The sequence below is a fragment of the Solea senegalensis genome, linkage group LG4, assembly GCF_019176455.1.
Source record: "Solea senegalensis isolate Sse05_10M linkage group LG4, IFAPA_SoseM_1, whole genome shotgun sequence".
Taxonomy (NCBI): domain Eukaryota; kingdom Metazoa; phylum Chordata; class Actinopteri; order Pleuronectiformes; family Soleidae; genus Solea; species Solea senegalensis.
Window position 1 is genome coordinate 22751351 of NC_058024.1, and position 27665 is coordinate 22779015.

The window sequence follows — 27665 nt, forward strand, 5'->3', positions numbered from 1 at the left end:
GAGAGGGATGATGAGGATATAGAAACAAAAGAGGAATCAGCTACACAGAAGAAGGAACAGTGGACTGACAGTGGGTGAGAGTGCAGAAGGAGAGAGGGGGTAAGGTAAGTGCAAGAGAGATGATGCTTTATGGAGCCTGCACACCTGAGTAGACAAAAACACTGCAGACACACACATAGCGCTGCATGTGTGCTCATGCTTTTTATTTTACTGTTAATACCCTGATGTGTCCAAACCAGGCAAATTATTGCTTCATATTTGTAAGACGACAGAATCTGCTGACAGTGTTCCTCCACCATCGTCTCAACACGTAGATACAGTACCTTGTTCACAATGTGCAAAAATGGAGAAAATCCCCTCAGATCTGACAACCGGGAACTCTGATATTGCAAGTAGCAACTGGCCGTGATATCACTCATAACAATCCTACTATATATCCTAACTATATGTATATATATATATATATATATATATATATATATATATATGTATATATATATATGTATATATATATATATATATATATATATATATATATATATATATATATATATATATATATATATATATATTACTAAATGAATCGTCACCTATTTTGATCGATTAATCAGTTTGAAGCTTTTCATCATTAAAACAAGATTTCTGATTGTTTCTTAAATGTGAATATTTTCAATACACACTTACTTCCAGGTTGGCCTCTTCTGGCAAACCAGAGGGCTTGGGTCCCTTTAATATGCAGTCTATTTGACATCATTGTCCGACTAATGCATCGACTAATGCTAAACTAAAACTAAAAAAGCTAAATTACCCTGAGAGAATCCTGAAAACATGTACAATATAAGATATTTTGAAAAGACTTTTACATCTCTTATACAACAAGATTGAAAATGTGAGGAGGGCCAGACGGCAGCTCTTCACTCCTCATTGAGTAAACATCTGTATTACTGGATGGACTTTTCCTCACATAAAAATTGTCTCCATCACAAAAGGCGGCCTGAATCACACCTGCAAATGTGAGTCGTCTACTGTTTGTTGTGGAACAGCTGTAATCATGACACAACAAGACTCAACTGGAAGAAACAATAAAGCAATAGACGGAAAAGTTGCATACACACAAGAACACACGGCCACTTCCCTGAGCTTGGAACACCTCATTCTAACGTTTGGCATGAAGTCTCTGCTGAACTGGACAAGACGAAGCAAAACCACGTCGACCTGTCAAATAGGATTCATTTCCTTGACATAAAACAAACAAAAGTCATCAAATAGCAAAGACTGAAATGATTATCCCTGCAGTGTCAGGCAGTTTGTTGTAAAGATCACCTTTAATCGTTATAGACATTTACAGTCACCAGAGGGGGAAAAGTCCAGTATTTCCCCTGAATTAATTATCTCATTGGGCATTGCTGCCAAAATTTCACCCCATCATCAATATACTGTACATTTGCAAGCCAATGATTATCACTCACATCACGCATAATTAAGCACTAAAAGCCTAAGATACAAGAGACAAAAATTCAGAATCTATAATTATTATTATTAGGCTAATTCATTTCAAACCATTTAGACTTGTTGGTGCCTGTTGCTGAAGAGAATCATAGAGGAAACACTGAAGTCTGACTCATCACCTGAAGTTCAACGTTTAGTTTGTTCCAATTTTGGGTTTAGAGCAAACCAAGAGCTGAGCTATGGGCATTTCTTACCATCAACCTGAACTGCTGCGTTTATCACTTACTGTGTTATAGATTTTTAGACAGCCAACATAACCTAAGAAGGTCAAAATTGTCTTTTATAACTGGTAAACATCAGCATGTGAGGGCTGCTGTTAGCATTAGCTCATTACTAGCATGGACTGTTGAGCTTGAGACCCTTTCAAGGTTCCAGGTAATCAGGCTGGAATCTAAAGCTGCATTACATTACATTACATTACATGTCATTTAGCAGACGCTTTTATCCAAAGCGACATGACCCAACATGACCCTTATAATGGACTGTTATTGATCAGGCATCAGTTGTGAATTGTTTTAGCTACAGCTAGCATAGTTTTTATAGCCACAGAAATGTCCGTCTTGTGTTAGTTCCACAGAAAAGTGTGAACATAACCCGAACTGAGGAAAGGGAGAGAGCACTGGTCGAAGAAAATGATGAAGCACCGCGTTGCTGCGAATCAAAACAAGACAAAAATGAAAGACAGTCTGATTTCCGCAGTAATTTATTTGACATTAAAACACCTCCAGCGGGATAAGTATGTTCCCACAATAACCCAGCGCCACCTCGTGATAATCTCCTTCCTAATATTCAAACTTAAGCAGATCACACAGGTCTTTAAAACCTGCAAAGTGGGGGTCAAATTCTACATTTGGTCGATCCTGCATGAGCCCAGCTGGTCTTCGTTGACGGTGAAAGGTAGAAAAATAAAATAACGGAATATTGTCACACAGTAATAAATAAATCCCTTTCCACAAACCAAACTCACCTGGTTGTACGAATGAATCTGCTGTGTATAGTGACTGACTGACTGACTATAACGTTACTCGGATAATCTCTGAACCACTTGCGGGCCCATGCAGATCTGTGCCAGTTAAAGCAATGCAGATGTTTGCACTTTTGACCTTAGTTTACGACATACTGCCCCGGATTTCTTTTTAAATGGACAATACCGACTTAAAACACCGACTACACACGCACAGATACAAAGATGTACAGCGACAAAAGTGACAAAGAGAGGGCGATGCCATGTTTTTGTTCGTTCCTAACAAATTTGGCCACTGTGTGCGAAGGCTCCGAGAGGCCACATGTGCTTTAATCAACACAACCAAAGCTGGATTTCAAATTTAAAGTTGAAGCGGGTCACTCAAAACAAACCTGTGCCACTTGACCACTTGGATTTGGTTTAGTGAGAAGAGCCTCTTAGGGCTGATTGGGCCGGACGTGTGCACAACTAAACATAAAGAAGAGCACTTGAGTCACATGAGGGCGAAGAAATAAACATGATGGAGACTCAGAGGAACCGAAGCAGCCATGGACATGTCAGATCACGCAACTGTGCTCAAGTCGATCCCTCCGTTCACACACAGCGCGTCTCTTTCACATAAATATGATTTAATAATATAATAATAATATATGAGAGAAGTCTCTGTCTTAGCTTAATTTGAACTTGAAATAATGAGTGCCCTTAATGAGGCCCTCTACTTAAACAGATGATTTAATATTCTATTGATTCCCGGACAAAATGATACAACATCATAACTGGAAGCAGAAATGTGATTCAACTCAACTTAGAAGTGAAAAAAAAAAACAAAACAACTTTCAATATTAAACATGAGTCGGCATGAAAACTGACTCACATTCATTGGATCCTTGACACATAAAACCTTAAGAGTCCTCAGTCAATAGCAAAACATTTCTGGATAACCTCCACCTCGAAACAGAACATGCGAGCGGGACTGGAATGTGGATCGCCTATGAACTACTTTCTGTTTCATTTATTTCATTTTAGAATCACTGGTGCTCATATTTACTGTAAACGATGAGCAGACTCACATGTGAATGTGAGGAAGTCCTGGTCTCAGACAGAAGTAAAAAGGTGCCAACACACCTGCCAGTTCAGGGTGAGCTGCTGAAAATGTGACCAAACAAAAGCCAGAAAGAAAGAAACAAAAAAACAACAACCCTGTCAATCACATTCCACAAACAAAGCTAAGCCAACTTTACAGCACAGAGAAGACAAGTGCCTGCACACAGAGGGGACACCGAGTCTGTCAAGCTTGGAGCATGCCCCCTGAGAGTGTACAAGACAGGCCTGGGACAATCACTTCTTTTTTTAAATAAAGATGTGACCACAGAGCCCAAGGCTACTTTTCCCTCTGGACTTTGTGTCATCTTTTCAATGAAATAGGAGGAATGAGGCTCAACCCCCGGGCCTTTATTGTAGTGTCATTTCAAGTCACACACAAAAAAAAAAGAGCAACATCAAGCACAACTCTGAACACAGAACTAAAACATCTGACATTCAAACACCCTAACATCTTAACTGATTTATTTTAATATCTTCTGAAACCTACACAAGGTCCTGCAAATTCAACCGCGATTGGATTTCATCTGTCAGGACAATCACCAAAAACCAAAGATATTTGTTGCTCTTAAAGGCGAACAGTGTTGATTCGCAAAGGTTGCACGTTCTTGCCATTAGCGTGGCTCTGGCCGGGGCTAAAATAGGGGAAGACCTTGGGCGGGAATTTGTCTCGGTAGGTGTAGAGCCAGGACATGTCGTCCGCGTTGTAAAAGATGAGTAGGCCTTTCCCGTAGTCCAGGTAAACCCCCACCTTCTCCAGCTTGCTCTTGACGTTGAGTCGGGTCCAGGGCTCGGTGCAGGCGCTGTACTGGTTGCCGTCGTGCATGACGATGCAGTAGAAGCCGCGGCTGGGCATGATCTGGATGCTGCCCTTGCGACTGACCGTCTCGTTGGCCAGACCGATCATCCACTGGGTTTTCTCCGACACCATTACTTCCCAGTAATGGACACCTGAGGCTAAGCCCTCTGCTCCCAGAACAGAAACCTCCACATCAAAGCGGCGTGGTGAGTCCTGCAGTGGCTGTGGGTGGAGATTCCCATAGGCCACGATGGTACAGTCATCGGAGAGGATCAGTCTTTGGTGGGCTGTTATGGGGTCGAGGGTCAACGCGGCCGGCACTGAAGAGAGCAGAAAACATCAAGAGTATTTTATTAAATGTGTGGATTCAGATAAATTATGTGTGATCAAAGGGACATTTCTATATTTTTATATTCTATATAATGGTTGAAGAAATAAAAACTACTCAGTTTGTCTGTTCAAGTACATAACCTCGTCAAGGCCAGTGTCCAGGCTTCACAATACACAGGTTATTCTGGAGTCTGGGTGACCTCACTGTGGACAGTTTCTATTGGAAATACATTATCCAAACATTAATAATTGATTTTTTCCAACAGCTTTGTAAACTCATGAGTTGGACAGAACTCCACTTAAATTATTTATTCTTCCTCTGTGTGCAAACAGTGTGTAAGTGGAGTGCTGTCCAACTCCAGAGTTTTGCTTTCAAGGACTCAACACCTATCTACAAATACCTGCTCATTTATTTATTTATTTATTTATTTTTGTAAGTTGGTACAGTCCCTGCTCTGGAACGATCTTCAGTCAGAACTGAAACTTGTTAATGATAAGGGAAGTAGATACTGCTGGCTACAGTTGCTTTCATTAACTGATAAATGTACGTATGCCTAATTATTACCACCTTGTGCAGTGTTCTTTGTCTAATGTTAATGTTTAACGATTGTCTTCTGTGGTTTACTGTTAATGTTATTTTCCAGTTGTACGTGTGATGCTGTTAACTGGCCGAGAAAGAGATTTTAATCTCAGTGTCCCCTCCTAGTGAAATAAAATTTTAATACAATTTAACTTAATGTTCTTTGTTTTTGCTTCATGAGATGAAGAGAGAAAACTATCACCATGTGAAAATACCAAAGAGGTGTGTCAAGTAGTATTATATAGTATAGTAGTATATCACAACTGCCAAAGTTGGAAGAGTTGATCTACGGCATGTCCTGTGGTAAAAGATGATGAATGGGGTTGTTATTATACGACATACCCAACTACTCCGCGACTCTATTTCAGGAAAATGAAACCTTGATTAATAAACTAGTCCTTTATGGTCAGGTCATCACTAACAGATGGTGTGATTGAGTGATGAGTGTAAACTCTACAGTGAAGGGAGGAGAAGCTCCACCCTGTTTCACAGACTCCAGGATGGTCAGCGTTTGTTTTTCACGGTGCAGTTTTCACACCTAACAGTCCGCTTGAATCTGGACAATTGGGGGTTGTAACGTTCAGCCGGAGGAGAAGACAGGACAAACAATGAACAAGAAAACTTGCTCATCTACTGGTTAATGCTTTCGTTTCCGTCACATAAGAGCAAAACATGGAGCTGCATCAAATCCTATCGGCCATTTCTCCCAGCTATCGAATGTATGTTTTGGTTATGTTTACCCACGATGCCCTGTGTTGTAGTCCGCTTCCTGCATTTGGTTCACTTGAAGCGAACCGAGACCTACGTTTTTAAGCGGACCAGAGTTCGCTTCTTTGGTTGCGCATCAGAGTTCGGTTGCACATTCCCACCTCCCCAAACGAACCGGACTTTCCAAGCAAATAAACTAGGGTTCGATTAAGAAGGAGCTGGTGTGAATCTGCACCCATCTCTGCTGTAAGCACTTGGTCATACAGGTACCCAAGCTAGGTAATCAGGCTGAACACAAATGCCTCCTCCTACATAGAGGAGACTCGGTTCTATGTACATCTATCCGAGGTGAATTGTCAAGCAGTCAGCCAGCTGATGGGACAATGCCTCCTCCAGTCAATGATATCTCCAGTGTTCTTTACAATCAAGTCATTAAAATTTCATAAGCAGAGAGCCTCTTTGTGCCATGCAGAGACAAATGCAGGCATACACATTATTGGCAGGGAAGTCAGTTTCCAGCTGAGCATGAAAAGGAGAGAAACCACGGTGTCTGGTAGTTATTCCCTATAACCCAGCAGTGACAGTAAACTGAGGGATGATGGGAAGAATGTCTTTGTTGCTGCTCTGGCAACCACTGGTGATGGATCGTAACCAATTGTTCCATTTGGCAGCCACTCAAGGGGAAAAATAGCCAAAATAACTGTCTTGCCGCCCCCTCAGCTGGCAGAAAGCTGAAATAGGAGGATTGATTTGAGGGAGTATAAAATTCCTCAGCACATTATTATAAATAATCTCCAGTAAGGAAGTGGTAGCTGTACGGACGGACGGAGTAGAACTTGCTCGCCTGTAGATCTGACGACCATTGGATGGAAAGAAAATCAAGAGCATCCCTGGATAATAAATGCAAGGCAAGATAAGTTCTTGCAAGATGGACGTCCCAGACATTCATCTACTAAGAGACAATTAGATTTATGAAGGAACAGACATTCTTGAAAAGTTAGCAGTGCTTTTCTTACCCGACAATTTATCTTAAAGGATCGATTACACTCACAAATCTGTCCATCAAACATAACGCTGCAGTCAGGAGCGCATTAGTCTCACATAGTAAGACCTGACTCGTGGTGTCAGGGGTGAAGAATGGTCTGGTCGCACCCCATGATCAAAAATAACTCCTGGCATGGACAATAACATTATTTACTGCATCTAAAGGATGTTGAAAAAGGATAATGGGCAGAAAACGGAGGGGAGGAAAATGCTGAGTGAGACACTTGACCAGTAATCTGCATCCAGACAAACAATGGACTCATAAAATATCACCTTAGCGACACGTCTTACACAATGTACCCTGTTTGTATCACGTCTTCAAAAACCCAAATGTAAACAACTATTTTTGCTTTAATAAAGAGGTCATCGTCACTGAACCTGACCAAGAAAAACTGTCACTCTCGGTCAAACTAGAATAAATAACAACTCGTAGGCAGTTGTTGCTGCACCTTTATACATACATAATATTGTTCCAACAATGTTGTACCTGGTGAAATATCCTGAAAGAGCGACTTCCATATCGTGTACTGTAAGGGACCCATGTACTTGGATGTCGGGAAGTCTTCATACGTCAGGTTGGTCTCGTGTATCTTCCCCTTGATCCTGTGACAGAAAAAATAAATAAATAAAAAAGATCAATAAGTCTCAATCCAATTTGCTGCTTTTTTTTTTAATAACGCTTCTTTTTCAACCCAAATGTTGATGCTTCAAGTAAGCAATCAGGGTTGCAGTGCCATTACTGAGATTGAAACTTAATAAATGCCCAGCGGCAGAGATGAATATATCAGAGCAGGGATATGGGGTTGTTGATGGCATTATAATATAATATGATAAATTCTAACATGAATCACTCGGCGGCTCACCCCTACATGGAGCCTGAGTTCTGGCAAAAGACTGACTGGGATTATTACTCTATGCAGAAATCCTCACAATCACATTGCCTCACATTCTGGTCAGACATTGCTCAGTACTTACATTGTGTACCGTTTATCCCTTTTGTGATGTAATTATCACCCCAGGGTTTGATTAAAAACACTGCCAAAAATATGTGTAATTCACATTAAAAAGATATCAAGCAGCTTCAATCCATCAGTTCTGCTAAGTGAATGTTCAAACTCATTAAGTTCCATAACTTAGTAAAGTACTCTATTCAAGTTCTTGGTTTATTTCAAGCCTAATACTCCCATCGGTTCAGATGAGCAGCTGAAGCCGTTGCCAAAATGTGTACTTTCAATGTAAGCTAAAGCAAAACACAAACTAAGTCATATCATAGTCACAACATTCATCCTAGTGTTAGATAAACAGATCCTCCTTGGACCACAGGGATGAAACTTTTTTGGATGGAAGTCAGGAGGAAGGTGAAGCACCTCTCAGATGTGACGGCTACTCCCTCCAGAAAGTCATGTCGACCCGTCTCGTTGAGGCGCTCCTGCAGAATCTGGATGCCTTCCTTAACGTCACGCAGCTGCTGACTGTAGCGCTGGATCTTGTGCTCGATGTCTGCAAGTTTGCGGGCCGTGTCCATCTCCAGCTCCTCCAGCATGATCTTCTGACGCTCGCGGAGGAAACGGTGGAGGCGCTCAAACGCATCGCCAATGGTCGCACGCAAACTCTTAGCTGAGGACTAAAAACAACAATATTGTTTACCAAAAACCCCCACTTTTTGAAATGGGGACAGATTTTTTTATTCTGCAGGTGGGAACCATTATTATTTTTTTGCAAGCTTATGACATTCCAGTCAGTTCTATCCCAGCCCACCTACTAAAGAGCTGAAAACTACAGTGAAGAGGAGGAGGAGGACTGCAGCTGCTTTGCTATCAGTCTCGGTGACACGTCTGCTGCTTTGGCTCAGCAGGATGTGATGGCACTGAGAGGGAGAGTCTGCAGCCCTTGGAGACATGATGCCGCCTACCTTTCAGGGAAGGCAAATCCCCTGTGGGCATGTGAATAGGACACAATGTCTGTTTCTTCTGATGGAGATTCTCCCAAGCATACTGAACCCAAGGGCCCAAATTGGAGTGCAAGGAAGGCACATTCATTTAAAAAGGGGAACTGGGCTGTTGCAGTGCTTCTTTCAAAGTCTTAGAATAATAAGTCAGAAGATGCCACTATTACCTGCATTAAACTGATTGGTTCTTACCAATCCAACCTGACTACTAGCAGAGACCATTGTTCTAATAAAAGAAACCCCCGTTTTCAGTTCCCTCTTGTTCTCAGTATTTTCTGTGAGTGACATGCACAGTGAATAATAATGCAATATGCATTTTCAACTGTTAGTATGGACAATGAGGTAAAAATAAACAAGTAAAATGACTTCAGGCAAACTCAAATTTAGTATAATAAAGAAGAAATGCGGAAAGACATTTCATTATCAGCTGCATAAGTGAATCAGCGATCAATGCAGTCACTGCGTCCCTGTTCCAGGAAGAGTAGTCTGTGATAATGAATGTATATCTAATGAGAATAGCCCATGTCTAATGACAAGTGGAGGGCAGCTTAAAGTCCTGCGTCTCACAGTCTGATTGCCTTGCATTGAACGCCAGTGGCTAAGATACCGTCTTTGCCAAAAACCCCTACCTGCTTAATGCTTCAATGTCACTACAGGAGGGAGGAGAGAAATTAGGTATGTGTGTATTGAGAGAATGCTTAGGCTTTGCGGATTAAAACAAGGTGTTAGAATTAAACCAATCAATAAACCAATTTATGTGTCACAATTCACCCGTCAGTCCAAATCAGACAGGAATTAGACAGGAAGACAGATAATCATTGACCAAAAGACATTACACAGACCCATCTTCAGATCCTGCCCACTGACGCTTGTGTGCTGTGTATAAACTCATTTTTATTATTAAATAAATGGCGCTAGCCCAGCTCTGTAAATGAGAATATGTATATTTTGTTGAGCTTGTCATAGTTTTGTGTTGCAAATGTCGCAGTACCTTGGTCTCAGTGAGTTGTCGTTGCAGGAGCTGCAGGGCTTCAGTGTGTCCTTTCTCACTGTCCTGCAGAGTGGCCAGCTGCTCCTTCATCTCCCTCTGCAACACATACAGTACAACAGGTCAGAAAACTGGGTTCTGATATGGCACTAATGTGGATCTAAATTCAATTAGGTGATGCATTTATATATGAGCAGACAGACTTATATTAAGACCTTAAGTTGATATTTGATGAAAAGTTGGAAAATCAAACTTAGTTCCCATAGTGACATCATGAGATGGACATGAATTCTATTAAATACTACTCTAATATACTACTTAAATCCATGGTAATGGCACGCACATACGCACATAGATGAGTGTCATGGTGGCCCGGGGGAAAAGGTTAGAGGGGATTATCATTTGAGGATAATGAATGTTTGAGCTTAATTTCAAGGCAATCCATTAAATTGCTTCCACAATTTTGACCCGACATATGAACCGAACAAGAGCCACAACAAAAGCGGATTTCAATACCAAGGTCTCATTTAATCACCTGCTCTGCGACCCACAAAATGTCAGTTCTCCTGCACTGCAACAATACACCAAACTGATCGGTCAGCTCAGTGGGGTTAATAAAATGACCATCACTCAGCAACTAGAATGAAATGAATGCCAGAACAGATCTCTACTGACAGGAAAAAGGTTAGTGTACCATTCAAGGGAGAAAATAAGTCTGCATGCATCAATTTGTGATGCATTAGAAAATCCTTACAAGTCACACAACAATGGCTAAAAAAAATTGAAGGAGCAGTGGTTTGGTTGGCTGGTGGAAGATGAAGCATGTCTCTACAGGAAAACAATGGATGGTGCAGAGGAGGAGCATGACTCTCCATGTTAATGATAGGAGTGCGGCAGCCTCGGCAGGCTCTATACCTCATCACTCGATGCTTGTCTGCAGCAGGTCAAAGGCCACTCCCACACACTGAGATAGATCAACAGTGGCAGAGTGGCATAAAAAAAACATGTTCCCCTGCTCCTCTCGTCTCACATTGTCTGACCGATTGGCCAGAGAGCAGAGTGTCAGTGTGAACCAACGTCGTGTACCCATGAAAATGCAAAAACCACATACGTACAGAATGACTGTAACTGAAATAAATTAAATGTCCGTTTGTGAATGCGTTTTGCATCATCCTTTGCACTGCACTAGCATTTTAAACACAGCGAAAATGAACCTTGACAAAATCATCTTTATTTACTGAAATCCCCGAGCCTCCTACATAACATGTAATTACATAATCCTCTTTAATCTCTGTTGATGCAAAACCTGTCCTTTGAACATCCTACGGGGGGAGATTTCCCCGTAATGACTTGACACGAGAAACTGGAAAATTTGGGCTTCAAGAGAAAATCTTTGCATTGCGTCATGAAGGAAATCATTATTTATTAGTGTGTGAGTCTATGTTTTTGTGATGTGTGGAGATGTCTCTCTCGTGTCCATCACATCTAGCCAACACAAGTCCGACATGACATTTCCACAGGTCATAAAGTTGCATGAAATCAGGGGTCACAGCTGAGGGATTATAAATCTAAAACTCATTTCATCCTGCTGTGATTTCCTTCCCCTTCTACATCCTCTCCTGTCATGTTACGAGATTTATATACACAAGTAAATAATGGAATAAAAAAATAATTAAACAACCGACAACCACTAGCTGGATTATATTCTGCAGCCAGCTCTGGATGTAAAGAAGAGCATTAGTGGTTTCAAACTGCCAGCACAGGTGAGGAGGTGAACAAAAGAACATGCAGCAATGTTGCAGCATGAATACTAAAGAGCCTGCAGGATGGAGAACTTACACACACACACACAAGACATAAGTAGCTTCCACTGATTTCACTCATATGCAATGACGGCAGCAAGAAAACAAAGAGAAACACTTACTGGAAGAGGCGTGAAATGCAGGAGTAATGTGTTAATCATAATTGAATTCTGATTGCAGTAAGATGATTCATCTGCGTATCATTGCACAGATGAATCAAACCCATGTAGTAACTCTGTGTACTGCACGTGATTTTCGAAAAGACACACTGGCAAAGTCTTCATGGGGCTGAGGGTGTAATTCTGTGAAGTGGACAGGTTGAGTAAATAGGACGTCAGCCAATTACACAACAGTGAACTCTCTGATGCCATTACAGTCAGCCCGTTCGCTTTATGGGCTTGTTGTAATTTAGCATGGACCAGTTCGGAAATATGTTGCTGACACTGAGGTACAGTACCATGATCTCAATACTATAAGCCTGGATATTACAAAAGAAGCAGCATGCAAGCAGAGAGTTACATTTTCTCATTAAGAAGAGACTAGCTCCTGCATGTATTTGATGTTTGTACTTGGTCTTCGTGAAATTTGTGAAGGGAGGGAAGGTGACACTTTAACACTTGACAGTGTTAGTACTAGATTCAACCAGATGTAAACACTGCAAAAGCAAACAGAAGTATAAAAACAAACAGAAAGGAACCAAAAGAAATCTGCTAGTACTGGGATACAGCTAGGGTATAAATATAAAAAAAAAACACAATAAACGTCAGTTATCAAACATTTCATTGTGGTAATTACTGATATTGAATGGTTTGGAACTTTTTCAAACAATGATACAGCACAAAGAAAAGCAACAGGGCGATCTCAACAGCAGGTTGTCCTCATGAAACAAGATGACAAGCATGTGCGTGGGCCCGTCTTCACACACACACACACACACACACACACACAGTACGGTGACCCTTACATAAGCCGCAGATCCATCAAACAGCCGAGAAAAACAACTAATGTCACAACAAGAGGAATACTTGCTGTGATGACAGCTTTGTGTTTAAAGTGCAGGAATGTAACTACATTTCGTCATCTCTGAGACATTGTTTTGAGTTCAATATTAAAATGCAGGCAATTTAACTGACTTTTAATCACATAGGTTATCGCTGGATATACCACTACGAGCAGATTAAATTGAACTCCGTGTAAAGCAAAGATAAACTTTTGGCCAAATGACTCAAGGTAAATCAGAAACATGTTTTAATTGCATGTCTGCCGTAATAGCTGCCATCCCTGGCTCCCATGAGGCAAACAAAAAAAAAATGAAAAGAAACACAAAGCAGCGCAACAAAACTGCTGTCTCAGGCTGTAAAGTCCAGTGTATTTTGTTCCAAACTGAGCTCAAGCTGTGCCTTACATCCCAAAGCATTGTTTCCCCTAGCATCAGCAGAGCCCACAGCCTCTCCAGGGAGAAGAGTGCCTCCCTGAGCAGGCAGAGGCCAGCTGAGCTGACTGAGCAGGAGGACAGGACGCTCAGATTTTTTTTTTACTAAAAATAAAACTTGCAATCACAAATTACCAGAAACTGACCTCAGTTATTACCCAATGAAAGCAAATGGTCTTCACAGGAGGCCTGTGAGAGTTTTTTTGTTGCAAGAGCTGAGAGTTTGACAGTAATAGTCCAGTGTCACACGTTCCTATGCATCATCTGCTCTCATCTCATACCTCCACTGTCTCACTTGGTGGTGAAAACCTTTAGAGAGAATGACTGTAACTAAAATACATGTTCTATTAAACACTCTGTACTGATTAATGTACAGTGTGGAGGAGGGTAAATTACCATAAATTGCTGTTCCTTAACAGATGACAAAAGTGACCCCCACACGGATGACTTCTCAACAGGAAACCTGCGGTAAAAGCAGTGGAGAAGAGAGGAAGCGCTCCTGAAGGCCTGCTGCTCCAGTCCCCTGAATATAGGACATGTCATGTAAATGATGAATGCTCAGAAGCTGCAGCTCCATTTACAGGAGAGAGGAAAAAAAGCACCAAGCGTGCAAATATAATACCCCCACCAAATGAATAGAGTAGTCAAGGAAAAACAACATTGCACGTCAGTTTTAATATTTTTATCCTTAAAATGAAAAAGATTTACGATGTTTGAATTGCTGACACAGGTCTACGGAGTCTAGACATTAACCTGTGGAAGCAGTGAGAACAAAGCCGTGCCACTGCAGACGCAGCAAAGTAGTAGGCGGATAACTGAAGCTTTAAAGGAAGACTCAAAAGCTATCAGTGCAAGTTTAATAATCTACACATGAGGAGTCATTAATAACAAACGGGGTTTGGTTTGTTTTTCCGACAGGAAGCCTGAGAATTGTTCAGTGATAAGAGCAGGCCTGCTGCTTGTACAAATTCACCAGCTTGACAGAAGCTACTTAACGCATCACTTTAAGTTTTGCTCCAGCATCATTGTGAGTGATGAGCGAAACTAGCTTCTACACAGAGAAGATTAGAAATGCATTCTGAAAGACAGAAACGCTTGCAGTCCCGAAGATGACGGCCGTGAATTTTCTCACTGCAGAAACCAGTCTCCACCCATCTCTGGAGAGCAAGACGTGACTCTTGGCTGTATGTTACATCGACAGGCACTGGACTGGACAAAGGGAGAGAATATTAACATGACAAAAGATTCTTAAGCCTCATCTGAAAGTATCCAAAACAAACCACAAGCATCTCCAATGTGTCACTGATGATTACTTCCCAGCAGAGGGATCACTGGTAAAGTATCAACAGTCATGTTTTAAAGCCACAAAGTACAACCAGAGTGCCCATATATATCTAAGAAAACCCATCAAACCCATTAATCAAATTTTTCCTGATTAAAAGGATGCAAGGACCAATAGGAAAGATGTAAGGCATCATAAGGCAAACTTATTTTTTGGTATGTATTATGTATTAAACATCAGAGACCAGTTTCTGAAACACTACTTGAAATTTTAATGTCTTGATAACCACATATGTATAAATATTGCACAAGGCAACAATCATGAGCAACCATTTCTTTCAGAGAGAACGGATTAATTTCCTGGCATACCAGTCACTCACCAGCCTCAACAAAGCTGTGCTCACAGCACCCCGTCCACTCAGCTTCTAGCAGTTGTTGGGCAGGGTGTGTTCATGTCTTTTGAAGCTGGATCTTTTACAAGAAAGCAGACAAGATGCAGTGGACGTTTTAGTTGCATTGGCTAAAGTGTTGCCTGTTACTGCAACCGACACCATTTTTCTCTCAAGAAGAGATGACTTTTATGGATATTTTCTGGGCTGCATGAACCAAACCTCAAGGGCAGCAGTGTATTGATTAACACTGTCACCTCAGAGCACAGTGAGGAGTTGCTGCATGATATCTGTGTGGGCTGCTATTTTTCACTTTCCTCCCACAGTCCAATACCATGCAGGTTAGATCAAATGTGGACTCTAAATTGCGTATTTTCTGCCAAACAGGTATGAATGATGATAAGTGGTTCTGAGCCATGTGTCTGACCACAGCTATAGGCCAGAGTCAGCTGCAGCTTAAGGACGGATGTTTGAGACCAGAGAGCTGAAGCTGTTAGTCATGTTTCATCACAAAGTACTTTCTTTTAGATTGTAAAATGTGCATTATTTTCCTACTTACATTTAAAGTACAAACATCTGCTGTTGCAGATTTTAAACTATGTCAAATTTCAGCAATTCCACATTTACATAAAGTAAACCCTATGTTTGCAAAGAATGGGGTCATTAGTCATGCTGCTTTAAGCAGCTATATTTAGAAGCTCTACCTGGCTCCGCAGAAACCAAACACACATGTACGCTGGGCTTTACGACGTGGCTCAGGAACAGGAAAACTGCATTCCTATGAACACTTCTAATCTCCTTTCTATTTCAGAACAGTGACTTCTCGGGGAAAACACAGAAATAAAATCACCCTTTGCATGTGACCAACTGCCAGGGGACTTTCACCACCAGCAAAACAAGCTTGTGCCATCTTTTAGAAAAACCTACCCAGAATTAGTCAAATAATCGGCGTGTAGTTAATATAAAGCCATGAAGCACGCGTCAGACAGACAAATCACCATGTGCGAAAAAATTGGAGACAGGGTTCACAAAGAGATTTGTTTTGATCGTCTTAACAGCATGAGTGTGGATGGAAGGTATTCTGTCGTAGCTACTGTGTATGCACTACGCAGGCCAGATAGCCACAGCTCGCCAGCAGCTCGATCTGACCAAATACAGTTGTGCATCTGCTTCTCTTTCACTCCCCTGACTGTGAATAAACATTTGGAATATGGACCTCTTTTGTCAAGTCACACAGACTGTTTCTGTAAACAGTGGCAGGCAGTACAGTTCCACGAAGTATAAGTATAGCCTACAGTCACCATGTCTATATGTTATTCAAGACACTTTCCAAATAATCTACATATTGTAGCCTGGATCGTAACAATACTGTATACATAAAATAACCATTTAATGCACTGTTCATGTGTGGAGCAGTAAAAACAAATCTGTTTATAGTTAATATACGTCTTGTTTGTACAGTATTGACCATTTTAACCATTAGAGACTTTGTATAACTACAGTAAATTGAGTGAGCAATGAATGTAATGATCAACAGTCTTAATAAAAATGATGGAGAATTAAAAGTCATACAGGCACACGCCCAGTTGTGTCTGATAATAATGCAATTAATTTTTGTCAAAATAACACCGCTCAGATTTAAGGTCCAGTACAGCATTAGTACAGGCATATACAGGGTAAGAAAAAGAAAAAAATCAAAATCTTATGTTTTCTGTAAGTCTGACAAACAGTTTTCTACGACAACAACTGCAAAACAGGCACAACGCTAATCCGCTCCTCTGCAAGCACCCATGCTATTTTTAAATGAATACATTTAAATTAAAACCACAATTTGGTTGTTGTGTTTTTCCATTTCTGTTGTCAGAAAAAAGCTGAAAATCCTGATTTGATAGAGAGAGACGGATAAACACAACTTACTATGCAAATCACAACATTGCGATTCTGTAAGAGCGACAACAGCGAAAACAACACTTTCCTGAGTTGTTTTCATAACTTTTGGTACCAGAATCAACCTCCTCACAATGAAATGCACACTTTTAGATGTATTCACTCTGCGGATCATTTTTAAAAAACATTTTTTTTCCAGGTTTCAGAAACATCACTTTGGTGTCGATGAGAGGTCAAACAATGCTGTTATGGTTTTAGCTGCACAGAGCGGACATGGACTGAAAATAAAATCAATCATCAGAACATTCTATGACCTCTACAAAGCTCTCTCTAAGCCTTTACACCAACACATTTTTTTGAACCACTATGAAGATGTGGAATTGGTTTTTGATAGCCTAACAAGTAAACCGAAAAATGTAATCACTATTCTAATAGGATGGTTTTCTTTCAAATTAATGAGGCTGCTGATAAGGAGAACATTTTACTTATCTATTCCGGAGTAAAAGTGTAACACTATACTATCAGAGAGCGTTAGACTTTTACTGCTCGACAAAATGCTAATTTGTTTTACAACAGCAGTAGTGAGTCACAGCGGAAAAGATCCCCGGTTAAAAAAAAACCTAAACAGCTTCTACAGAAGGGAATCTGTTAATGTGCAGACGGAGCACCGTGATGCAACGCATTAAGTTTTATTAGCAAACCAATTTAGGTATTATTTAAATGGGTTTTCTCTTACAGTGTCTGATAATTGCACAGTGAACTGTTGCTAAATTTGACACCATTTTCCTAATCCCACATATAATATTAGACTAAAATGAACATGTGAGGGTTTTCCCAGCCACCTGGAAATCATCCGTTACTGTGTCTCATGGACAGGTTTGCACCAGAAATGCTGCACCACTCTCTCATTTAGGGACATGTGGCATTTAAAAACGTACACACCTTGAGGCACTCGGGTGTCTCCATCCACGCATCAACATAGGGGTTCAGATCAGAGTCTGGCCAATTGGAAGTTGTAAAATGGGGGCTCCTATCAACAGAGCGTCTAATTAAATCATCTGCAGCATATCACGGACACAGGGAATAACAGAAGATTATGGCCTAGACTGGCCCTGCACGGACCCCCTGAGAACAATGGCCTGTAATCTGTGTTAATTCCCCAGCTAATAAAGCAATGCAGCACTCAATGAGAGACTCATGCAGTGGTGGGTTACAGCAGTTCACATCTACCCAAAAATCTCTAAAAGAAGGAGACAACTGTATTTTAATGGCTTTGCTCTACGATCACTCATGGCATTTCAATTTTTAAACATTTTCCAAAGATCGTCTCGGTAAAGCTATCCTCATAAACCTCTCGTTTCCCATTCATAACTTTTTTTCCAGGATAATTCTACCTCTAGGGCATTTGAACAAAAGAGCAACCATCTATAAAACACATTTTACCGTCTGGTCCTGTTTAAAATTTGATATGATCTTTTATAGCCGTGTCACTGGATTGCACGCTGCGCTGCCTCAAATACATTAGGCCAGAGCTCAGAATTAAAGCCTCACTTCCAGTCACATAACTTGAAGGACAGCACTTCCCTTTTCATTTACTAAGAAGGCTAATACATCTCTCCTCACCACTGATCCTTCCTCCTTCTCCTCTGCCCTGGCCGACCAGTCACAGCTTGCACAACAGAAGCGCAACTGTGACCCGAAACTAGCTGTCCGACATGTTCAACTACCAATATCAGGTACGCTGCATTCACATGTAATGAATCATCAGGATACAGTCATGTTGGGGAGTGTGTACTTCTACAGAAAAGAAAGAAGGAAGTAAACCTCAGAGTGCACATTCCCAAGTGAGGCAGAAATATATGTTCACTTGCCAGCTTGTACAGCAGTGACTGAAAGCCATTTCACTGTGGTAAAACACTCCATCAATAAATCCAACCTCCATGAGAGTGATGTTCATTTTTATTCACACAGATGAAGAGAAGTTTTGATTCAATTATGTGGTCATTTTAGTGGCCGAAGTACATTATCATGAGGTTCATGGGGTTGGGATTTATTGTACAAGACTGCATTAGATTTACCTTTAAGTGACGATCCAGAGTATACCTTAAACTGCATTGATGAGGCTCTACTTCTGCCAATATTTTGTAATGCAGATACACTGTAGCATCCCTGTCATGAAATATCTTCATGACAGCACTGCATCTACGTGTGAGGTACAAACAATATAAATAATCCTTTATACATAAATAAAGAAAGAAAAAACCCCAGAAACAGTAAAGAGAACATCAGGAAAGCAACAATTCAACCAAGAAGACCTGAAGTCAGGTAATAATATTGCATGTGATATTTTATTAACCTGGGCAGCAGCATCATGAAAGTAGGGTATTGTGTCTGTCTGTGTGTACAAACTCAACACATTAGAGATTACTTTTTTAACTGATTGGTCAAAGGTCCAGCTCTAAGTAAATGAAAATGTAGTCTAAAAAACACAGATAGTTGGTCAGATAGGGTTACCACATGTGTTCACCCCCCAATGATGTTGACAGACATGAAAATGGACAAAAACAACAAATATTTAAGATCACATTAACTTTTCAGCATATAGTTGTAGTTCTGACCAGGACATTCTCCTCTCAACTCCTCACCTCAACTAACCATTGAGCTTCACATCAAACACCTCTTTAAGACTACCTTTCAACACCTAAAACATATCTCCAAACTCCCTCCTACTCTCACCCTCCCTGATGCAGAGAAACTTGTCCACGCCTTTGTCTCCTCCAGATGTACTTGTCACTCAAAAGCTCCAGTACATCCAGAACAGTGCCGCCAGGATCCTGACGAGAGTGCGCAACACATCCTCTACTCACTACACTGGCTCCCCACATTCCACTGCATCCACGGCAATGCCGGCCAATTATACCTCACAGAGCTCCTCAACCTGCACCTCAGCACGATCTATCTGCTCTTCAAACACCTACCGTCTCCTCCCCCACAGGACTTAAACTCACACAGTGGGGGACCGGGCCTTCTGCTCCGCTGATCCACACTTTTGGAACGCAGTCCCTGACCATCTTAGGGCACCGCAGACTATTGGCGCCTTTTAAAATAGGACTAAAAACTTTAGTTTTTTAAGAGACATTTTAATATTTAACTCCATCATGCTTTTATCATCAGCTTTTGCTCGCTTTAGATTTTACTTTGTCCCTTATGTTTTTTATTGTTAGAAATGGTGTGCATTTTGAGATCATTTTGCGATGTAATGTATTATTATTAGTAGAAGTATTATCGTAAAATGAGCCATTCCTGCTCAAAGACATATGGCACATTGAAAATCCAAATAATCAGTGCAGAAAGCTTGCATACATGCATTTCTAATGCACGGCAGATGTACAGACATCTGTGTCCCTTCACTTAAGCGCAAGCCAAAGTAATCATCTATACAAGACAAAATGTTCTGTGCAGTGGACACAGCAGCAGCAGCAGCAGCAGTAGCTCTTCTTTCGCCAATCAATGCTGATTCTATCTGCTAATTTACCAACAGCATGGGCTGAAGGCAATATTCCCAAGGTCTAAGAATTTATCAGTGATATCAGTAAAAAAAGAATGCAGTGCAAGCTACCACGTTTTTCTGGATAAGCTTAAAATTATGCCAGCACTACTCTAATGGAACCTGACACTTCTGTCTTTCCCCCATAGCTCCTTTTCCACATGAATGCCACCTCTCTGCCACACCAGCCTAACTGACTGCCACATTTGTTTGGGGTGAGTGGGCGCTAGGTGGGAACTAGTGTGAAGAGCTGGAAGCTAGCTTCCTCAAACAGAAGTTCATCAAACACACAGGGAAGCAGAACAGACTCAGGCAAGGCGCAGGGGGGACGGCAGTCGTGAGTGCCCTTGAAATTGCCTGACTCATTACTGCTGCAGTACGGCCATGCCTGGAGATGGCAGCCTCACAGAGCTCTCTGCTGGGTTCTGACAATGGTAGAGTTAAAGACGAGCCTGTTTCACAATCACTTCAAAGATTGCCATTTTCATTTTCCTCCATTTTGAACAGCACACAGAATTATAGGAAGGCAAATGAGAAAATACTAATACCCGTCCTGATTAATCCCACGGTCGGATAAAACTAGGTTGTGGAAAGAATTTAATGTAGAGTGACACTCTTGCTCATCTGGACACTTTGAGTGACAGGTCTGTGTGGGAGACTCCACATGACACAGTAATGAATTAATTATTCAGCTGCGTGGCGTTTAGTCATCTGTACTGCTGCCTGTTGCTATTCTCTTTTCACTCCATTTACAGTTTCTACAGTCCAAGCAAAAAAAGTTAAGTTCCCAATTATGCAGGAATAGCCAGGAGCTGCATTCTAATACTCTTTTCTTATCTGGTCTTGCCCCACTGTCCAGTAGAATGCAAAGATGCCCCTAGGACAGAGACAGTAGGAAGTGTGTGTGCATAGCACTGCAGTACTGTGGATGATCATCACAATGAAGGCACATTGGCTGCTGTAGCTTCCACTTTGTCCTCTGTATGAGCTAACTGCCAACTCAAGGTCCCAGTGGTCTGACAAAAAGTGTGCAGCTTTGTCGATCTTCAATCTGAGTTACAATGATCCGGCAGACTTCCAAGTGTAACATGACTGGGGGAACGGAAGTCTAATCACCATTAATCTATGTTGCAGACCATAAAAGTCTATATTTCTCATAGAATAAAGCAGTACCTTTACAGGGTGAAGGAATGAGGTTTGACAGATAAGAACCTAGAGCCTCTTTTCATTTCATTTTCATTTAATGAATTTGATGTTTTCACAACAGGATAAAAAATTGTGCCATCTAGGACTCATTGTTTGTACAATTTTGTATTAAAAAGGGCTTTCTGCCCTTTGTACATTGGGTTGAAATGATTTTTAATGTCTTCCAATTTGAGAGGCAACATACAAACCCCACTTAAAAAGAGTACATTAGTTACTCCCTGAACAGCAGAGCTCCAGACCAATCTGTCTAATTATGAGTGCATGTTTGCCAGATACATGCATCGTGCTGCGACGGTTGGATGTTGATGTGTTTTTGTGTTTTACAGATTTGGCTGCAGGAGCTTCTACAGAGGAAAATGATAAACATCAGTAGGAGGTAAAGCTTTCAGCACAGCAGCAAGACTTATGGCCTCAGGTCAGTGACATGCCAGGGTAAGGAGATTACAGACTGCCACAGGGCAACCAAAAGCTGCACTCATCAGTGGACGTCAGCCAGCCAAACACACTAGCAGCCTATACAATATCAGCTGTGGTGGCATGACGTCATAAAAGTGTGGGGCAAGTCTAAAAGTAGTGGGAATCAAGTAAAATCTGAGGCTTTGAATTCTGCAACAATGACTTAAAGCTAATGTGTCCCATCACAATGTTGACTGGATGTGTCATCCTTGTAGCTCTGATTATAAAACACACCGATTGTAAGTGTTGTGCTTTGTGAAGAAAGCTGGGTAACAACAACAAGGTGATGGAGCATGTGTTGTGCAACATCCTGCTCCACTAGTGGGTGATGGGGTGATAGTATGATATCAACTTGCAGCAAACACTGGCCCATTTGAACTCAGTTTTAAAAAGGTCCAGTGTGTGACATCTAATGGTAATGGTCAGCAAGTTTCAACAAACCAAGAGCTCCTCCACTCACCCGTCCCTTTTTCGAGCATGTCAGGGAACTACTATGGTTCCCATATAAACAGATACAGCCATTCAATTGCTTTTAAAGCGCAAAACATGTCCATGCTAGTTTGTTGATCTGGACAACTGTAGAAAGATGGCAGCACTGACTTCATTTAAGCATGACCCTTCCACTGAGGTTCATTTTAAAAACTTATTCTAAGGTTTAAACGAAAGAATTTTATTTTAAAATGACAATCCACTTATACAACCATACTTCCGCCAATTAACCTGACTAAATGTTACACACTGTGAAAGAGTCCTGGTGTGAAAAGAGTCCAGTACAAAGAGGATAAGCTCTGGCTCGCACTCTACCAAATGCTTATCCCCTCATCTACCAACTTTCCCACCCTGCAGAAACTCTGAGGTTCATTTCAAAAGAGGCCACCAAGTTGGCAAATCATGTGCCTCTCTGGTCCAGACATTCACAGCACTGGAGCTGAGTGCTGCAGCACTTAAATACATCATCATCATGTTGTTTTGGCACTTCAGTTAAGCGTCGCCAAGCCTCATGCTAAAAGCGATTTCGGTGCCAAGAGTGAAGTTGGTGCCTGCAGACACGGCTCTCATAGATTTGTTCTGATCTGACACACAGCCTCTTTCTATCTACTCTCTGGAAGGATACGGGAAATGATAAGGCAAGTGCTGTTCCCTAGTTGACACATTCCTAAATAAGCTTACTTTGCAAATCGCCAACAAACATGACAGAAAATAACCTGCTGCCTTCATCTGACATTTGTGTTTGTCTGGTTAAGGACAAGATGTTGCATAACAAACCACCCAATTTGCTGATCTAAAAGGGCGAGTATGCCAAGCTCATCATGAGACATGGTTGCTTCTGATGGGGCCTCTATGTACTATTACACTCTTTTCAGTATTGGACATGTGGGAAACCTCCAGTTCCTGCCAGAATACAAAATGCCAGACCAGCGTCTTGAATAGAGCTGCAAGTGGGAGGGACAAGCTGGTATCCAAGAAAAAAAAAGGAAAACATCTTGTCTAGGATCTAATTACTTCTGCTCCAAGATTACACAGTTTTGACCTTTCTCAGGTATTTTCCACATAGTTTGTTTGAAGGTTATGGAGACGAGCATCGTTGATATTTATATTTAATGCAGAACGTAGAACAATACTGCGGCTCTCTTCCCACCAACCTTATATGGTTATGTGTAATCTACTGATTTATTTAAATGTATCTGTAGTTTATTCTTTATGATCTTTTCACAAGTACCTCAATAAGTAACACGTTAGTTAGATAGAAATGTTCTATTTTTATTCATTCAAACAATTTATTTTGCTCCAATTTATAAGGGAGTAGCAAATCCATCATATTCTGTAAAAGCTGTTATAGTGGCTGCTTACAGGATTTAACGTAGTTTGACTTGTGTACATCAATTTAAGATTTAATAGTAATGAATACAGATGAATGATAAACTGCTTACTAGTTCCTTGTACTCTATGTTTGCTTGTCTTTCTAAACTAAAACATACAAACATACTGGAAAAAGAAAATTGAAGCTATATTCATTTGGATAACATCAAATCTTGAGATAATTTTATCCAGTTTAAACATTTGTTTTCACAGATTAGTGAAAAGTATTTTCCATTGGTTGGCTGTGCTTCTGTTTTCCATCTGGCTGAGTTGTATATATATATATATATATATATATATATATATATATATATATATATACATATATACATATATATATATATATATATATATATATATACACACACACACATATATATATATATATATATATAACTGATATTTATTTAATGATTTGTCTCCCTCCTTCACGAACGAGCTGCAGTTTGCATATAGTCCTGCTCCGTCAGAGCACTGAGCACAGGGTGAGCTTGCAATTGTCAAAGTCACACTTTTAGAGGAGGTCAGTGTAATAAACAGTCAAAGGACGAGGCCCTAACACTGACGCAGTGTGGTGGTCTATCTGCTGTGAGGGGTATCTCCTTTTCAAAGAAAATAAAAAAAATCCACATTGCTATCAGAGATCCCACCGTGCTACGTGTCAAGAAAACTCAAAATCAAAATGCTTGTGCTTTCGCATAAAACAGAGCTGAATATCAACCTGAAAAACACCAGGTGTGTAACATTAGGCCAGAATGTATTTCAGGAACAGGATAAGGAGCTTTGTTTCAATATTATTGGATTTTGGTTCTGTGGGAATGAGATTATCCAAACAATGAGAGGAAGAGAATACACTGGAGCAGCCTTGCTAATGAAGAAAATGTGATTCAGTGTAAACACATATGAGAAATGATTATAAGCTGAAAATAGAAAGGCATTTAATCTGACATGAAGATTTTAAGGACCAATAAGGGATTTCAGACATTTGGCATTTAATTTCAAGACTAATGTCGCTGACACAAGACTAATTCAATGAGACAAACCACTTTAAGTCGAAACCTAAACAACTAAATGTATAGAGATGTCAAGAAACATGGGGAGAGTACTTTACATGCAGCAAATGATGCATAAATAAATCTATAAATCTAAATAAATTTGTTTGACAACAAACTTAACACACTACTGAATTCATAGTTGTGATGTGGGCTTAAGAAAGGAAAAAAGTTAATTAGATATCGTCCTAAACACTATCTCTATATTTCTCCTATTCTGGGTCTGCAAAAGTTGCATGTTTTCCAGTCCCACACTAAAATAAGCATGTGTATAAGTCTGGTGGTTTTACTGTGCTCACAGTATTTACGAGAATACTCGAACTGTTCTAGTGGAGCTGCTCCCTGGCAGTAAAACAGACTGAACCGCCTGTATTGCTCCCAAACTAGGAACAAATACAACCACTTGAAAGTGGCACAGGGAGCTGATGGATTTTATGAAGATGTCAGCCTCACTCTTGCCAATGAGTTGTATCTACTGACCTGTATCTCCTCGTACGCCTCGTCAATAGTGGTCACTTGGTGCTGCTCATGCAGCGCTGGCTCGTCGCAGAAGAAGCACACCAGACTTTTGTCAGTGAGGCAGAAGAGCTTGACCTTCTCGTGGTCCTTGCAGGGATAGCAGCTTCTTTGAGCGTTGAGGATGGCGTCCAGCGGGAAGGCTGAGTAACGCTCCACAATGTTGGACAACTTAAGACTTGGGGAGAGGAGAGGATCGGCAAAGGTCCTCCGACACTCGGGACAGTCGCGCGTTCCGTGAGGCTCCTGTCTGCTCCAGTGCTCGGTGATGCACTTTCTGCAGAAGTAGTGCTCGCAGCCAAAGCTGACGGGGTCCTGGTAGATGCTGAGGCAGATGGAACAGAGGAGCTCGTCCTTCAGACAGCAAGCCATTTGCAAAGACGAAGACTGAGCGGCATCTACAAGGACAATGCTCTATTAGCTGAGTGTACTTTCTTTAATCTTCACTTGAGGGCTTCACTGCCATGTACGTGTCATCTAACAAGATCTTCAGAAATCCTGGTATTTCAGTTGTATTTGGTCTGTTGAAAGATGATAAAAAAAAAACAATATTACTCCATTATAATTGAATCTAATGTTTAAAACATGAGAGAAATCAATTACATGAGAAGATTATTTTGGTTACACATTAATACAATGGACTTTAATGTGAACCCTATTCACACATAATTTCATAGTGGACTATCACCAACAAATAGAAAACCTAGGTTTGAAAGCAGAGCTCTAAAATTCAGAGAGTGAAGACCTCCAGACAAGGCCACTCAGTTTCCTACAATGACAAAATGGAACAAGATCTGGCTTTTGAAAATCCACACAGTAACATGGACCAATATGAGGTACTAGTACATGATTTAATTCCAAGCCACACGTCATTGAAAAACTCCCTATCTGAAAGTGTTAGCAATGCAGAAAGGTTGTAAAATGTGACACTGAATTGTTTAAAACACAGGCCAATTAACAAACAAAAATCATTTTTAACATGAAATGGCAAAACCCTGTCCTCCCTCCCCGGCGTTAACAAGCAGAAGCTTCCTTTTAAATGCCCTGTTAAAGGTTTGGTTTGATAGGGGTTTCAACAGCATGTTCCACGAACTACTCTGCCCACATACAGTGCTCACATATGCCTACAACTGGCTGGAGTGCACCTTGCCTGCTGCGACCTGGATTTGTAAACATAACAGAACCAGGACCACAACACCTTCAACCACAGCCGGGGGGATTTGAGAGGGCAGATACACACACACACACACGCATATAAAAGAGGGTAAAACACTAAATTAACAAGATACCTATTGAAAAGCTGGGTTCTGTAGACGCAAATGTAAGGTTCGGGTATATTAGTATGACAGTTCATGACCGAAGAATTTGATAAAACTGGACAACAATGACCCTGGACTCACCACACTGTCCACAGCAACATCGGTGTCTCCAATGCAAAGTCTTTTTCAGGAAGGAGAGCAACACACATCGGCAACAGACCGAACTAACGGCACTGAACTATGGGGGTGTGATTATCAAACATAATAAATAAAACATTAATGTCTGGTGTCCACAAATGTGTATATTTAAAGTAAGAGTTAGTTTCAATCAAACTAGTGAATTTCAGAGATTTGGTTGCTGAGCAAAAAGCGTTAAAATAAAACATTACCCCCGTATACCCCTTAAGATAAGAGTGGCACAGACTTCCTCGTTTGCGCCGCTGCTTATCCGCCGTGATTTCATCGAACGAACAAACCACAATTAAATAAACGACAACTGCAACTTACCCCGTTTGAGAAACTATTCTTAAAATACACACAGGAAGTGTATTTAGAATGGACTGTCATTGTTCACTTAAATGTGTATTTATGAGAACAACGAGATGGAGGTTGTGACGGGTGACTTGTCCACTTTCAACCAGCAGATGGCAGCAGCGCCCGCAGAAAACGCACTCGTGTTTCCAGTAGAGAGGGTCGGTGTCTATTTACCAATACATTATTCTTTTAAAAAGTGAATAATACATTTACTGCTTTACCCAAATTATTACATTTTCAGGTACTTAATCTCTTTCCCCACTACATTTCAAATAGTTATACTTTACTTTTTAGTCCACTTCATGTAACTGGCAATTGCAGGTCCATGATGAACAAAATTATAAAAATCTAACAAAATCTTGTCATAAAAATCTTATATCATACATCACAACATTAGGGATCAGTTGTGCAACGATGACCAACCTACATGAAATTGCTTCAAATTCAGCAATGCCTCACTAATGTTCAAAAAA

At 40.8% G+C, this 27665-nt stretch overlaps 1 protein-coding gene across 2 annotated transcripts; it reads right to left on the reverse strand.

Annotated features, from left to right (window-relative positions):
* Nucleotides 1-2196: 2196 nt before the first annotated feature.
* Nucleotides 2197-26862, reverse strand: LOC122768602 (E3 ubiquitin-protein ligase TRIM62-like). 2 transcript variants are annotated; one of them, XM_044024703.1, is made up of 6 exons: nt 26800-26862; nt 25364-25920; nt 9975-10070; nt 8403-8659; nt 7523-7638; nt 2197-4693 (listed from the first exon to the last, which is right to left on the reverse strand). In XM_044024703.1, the coding sequence occupies exons 2-6, from the start codon at nt 25769-25771 to the stop codon at nt 4143-4145; spliced, it is 1428 nt and encodes a 475-aa protein (XP_043880638.1). In that variant the 5' UTR covers nt 25772-25920; nt 26800-26862; the 3' UTR covers nt 2197-4142. The 2 variants fall into 2 exon arrangements, with proteins under 2 accessions (XP_043880638.1, XP_043880639.1); XM_044024704.1 differs by having other exon boundaries at nt 25364-25797; nt 26800-26822.
* Nucleotides 26863-27665: the final 803 nt, after the last annotated feature.

Coding starts and splice junctions, on each gene's coding strand:
- LOC122768602 (XM_044024703.1), bottom strand. CDS start 25,771: ATGGCTTGCTGTCTGAAGGACGAGCTCCTCTGTTCCATCTGCCTCAGC. Junction 7,639..8,402: donor GTAGCCGTCACATCTGAGAG/GTGCTTCACCTT, acceptor TTTCTGTCACAG/GATCAAGGGGAAGATACACG. Junction 4,694..7,522: donor CTTTCAGGATATTTCACCAG/GTACAACATTGT, acceptor TGCTCTCTTCAG/TGCCGGCCGCGTTGACCCTC.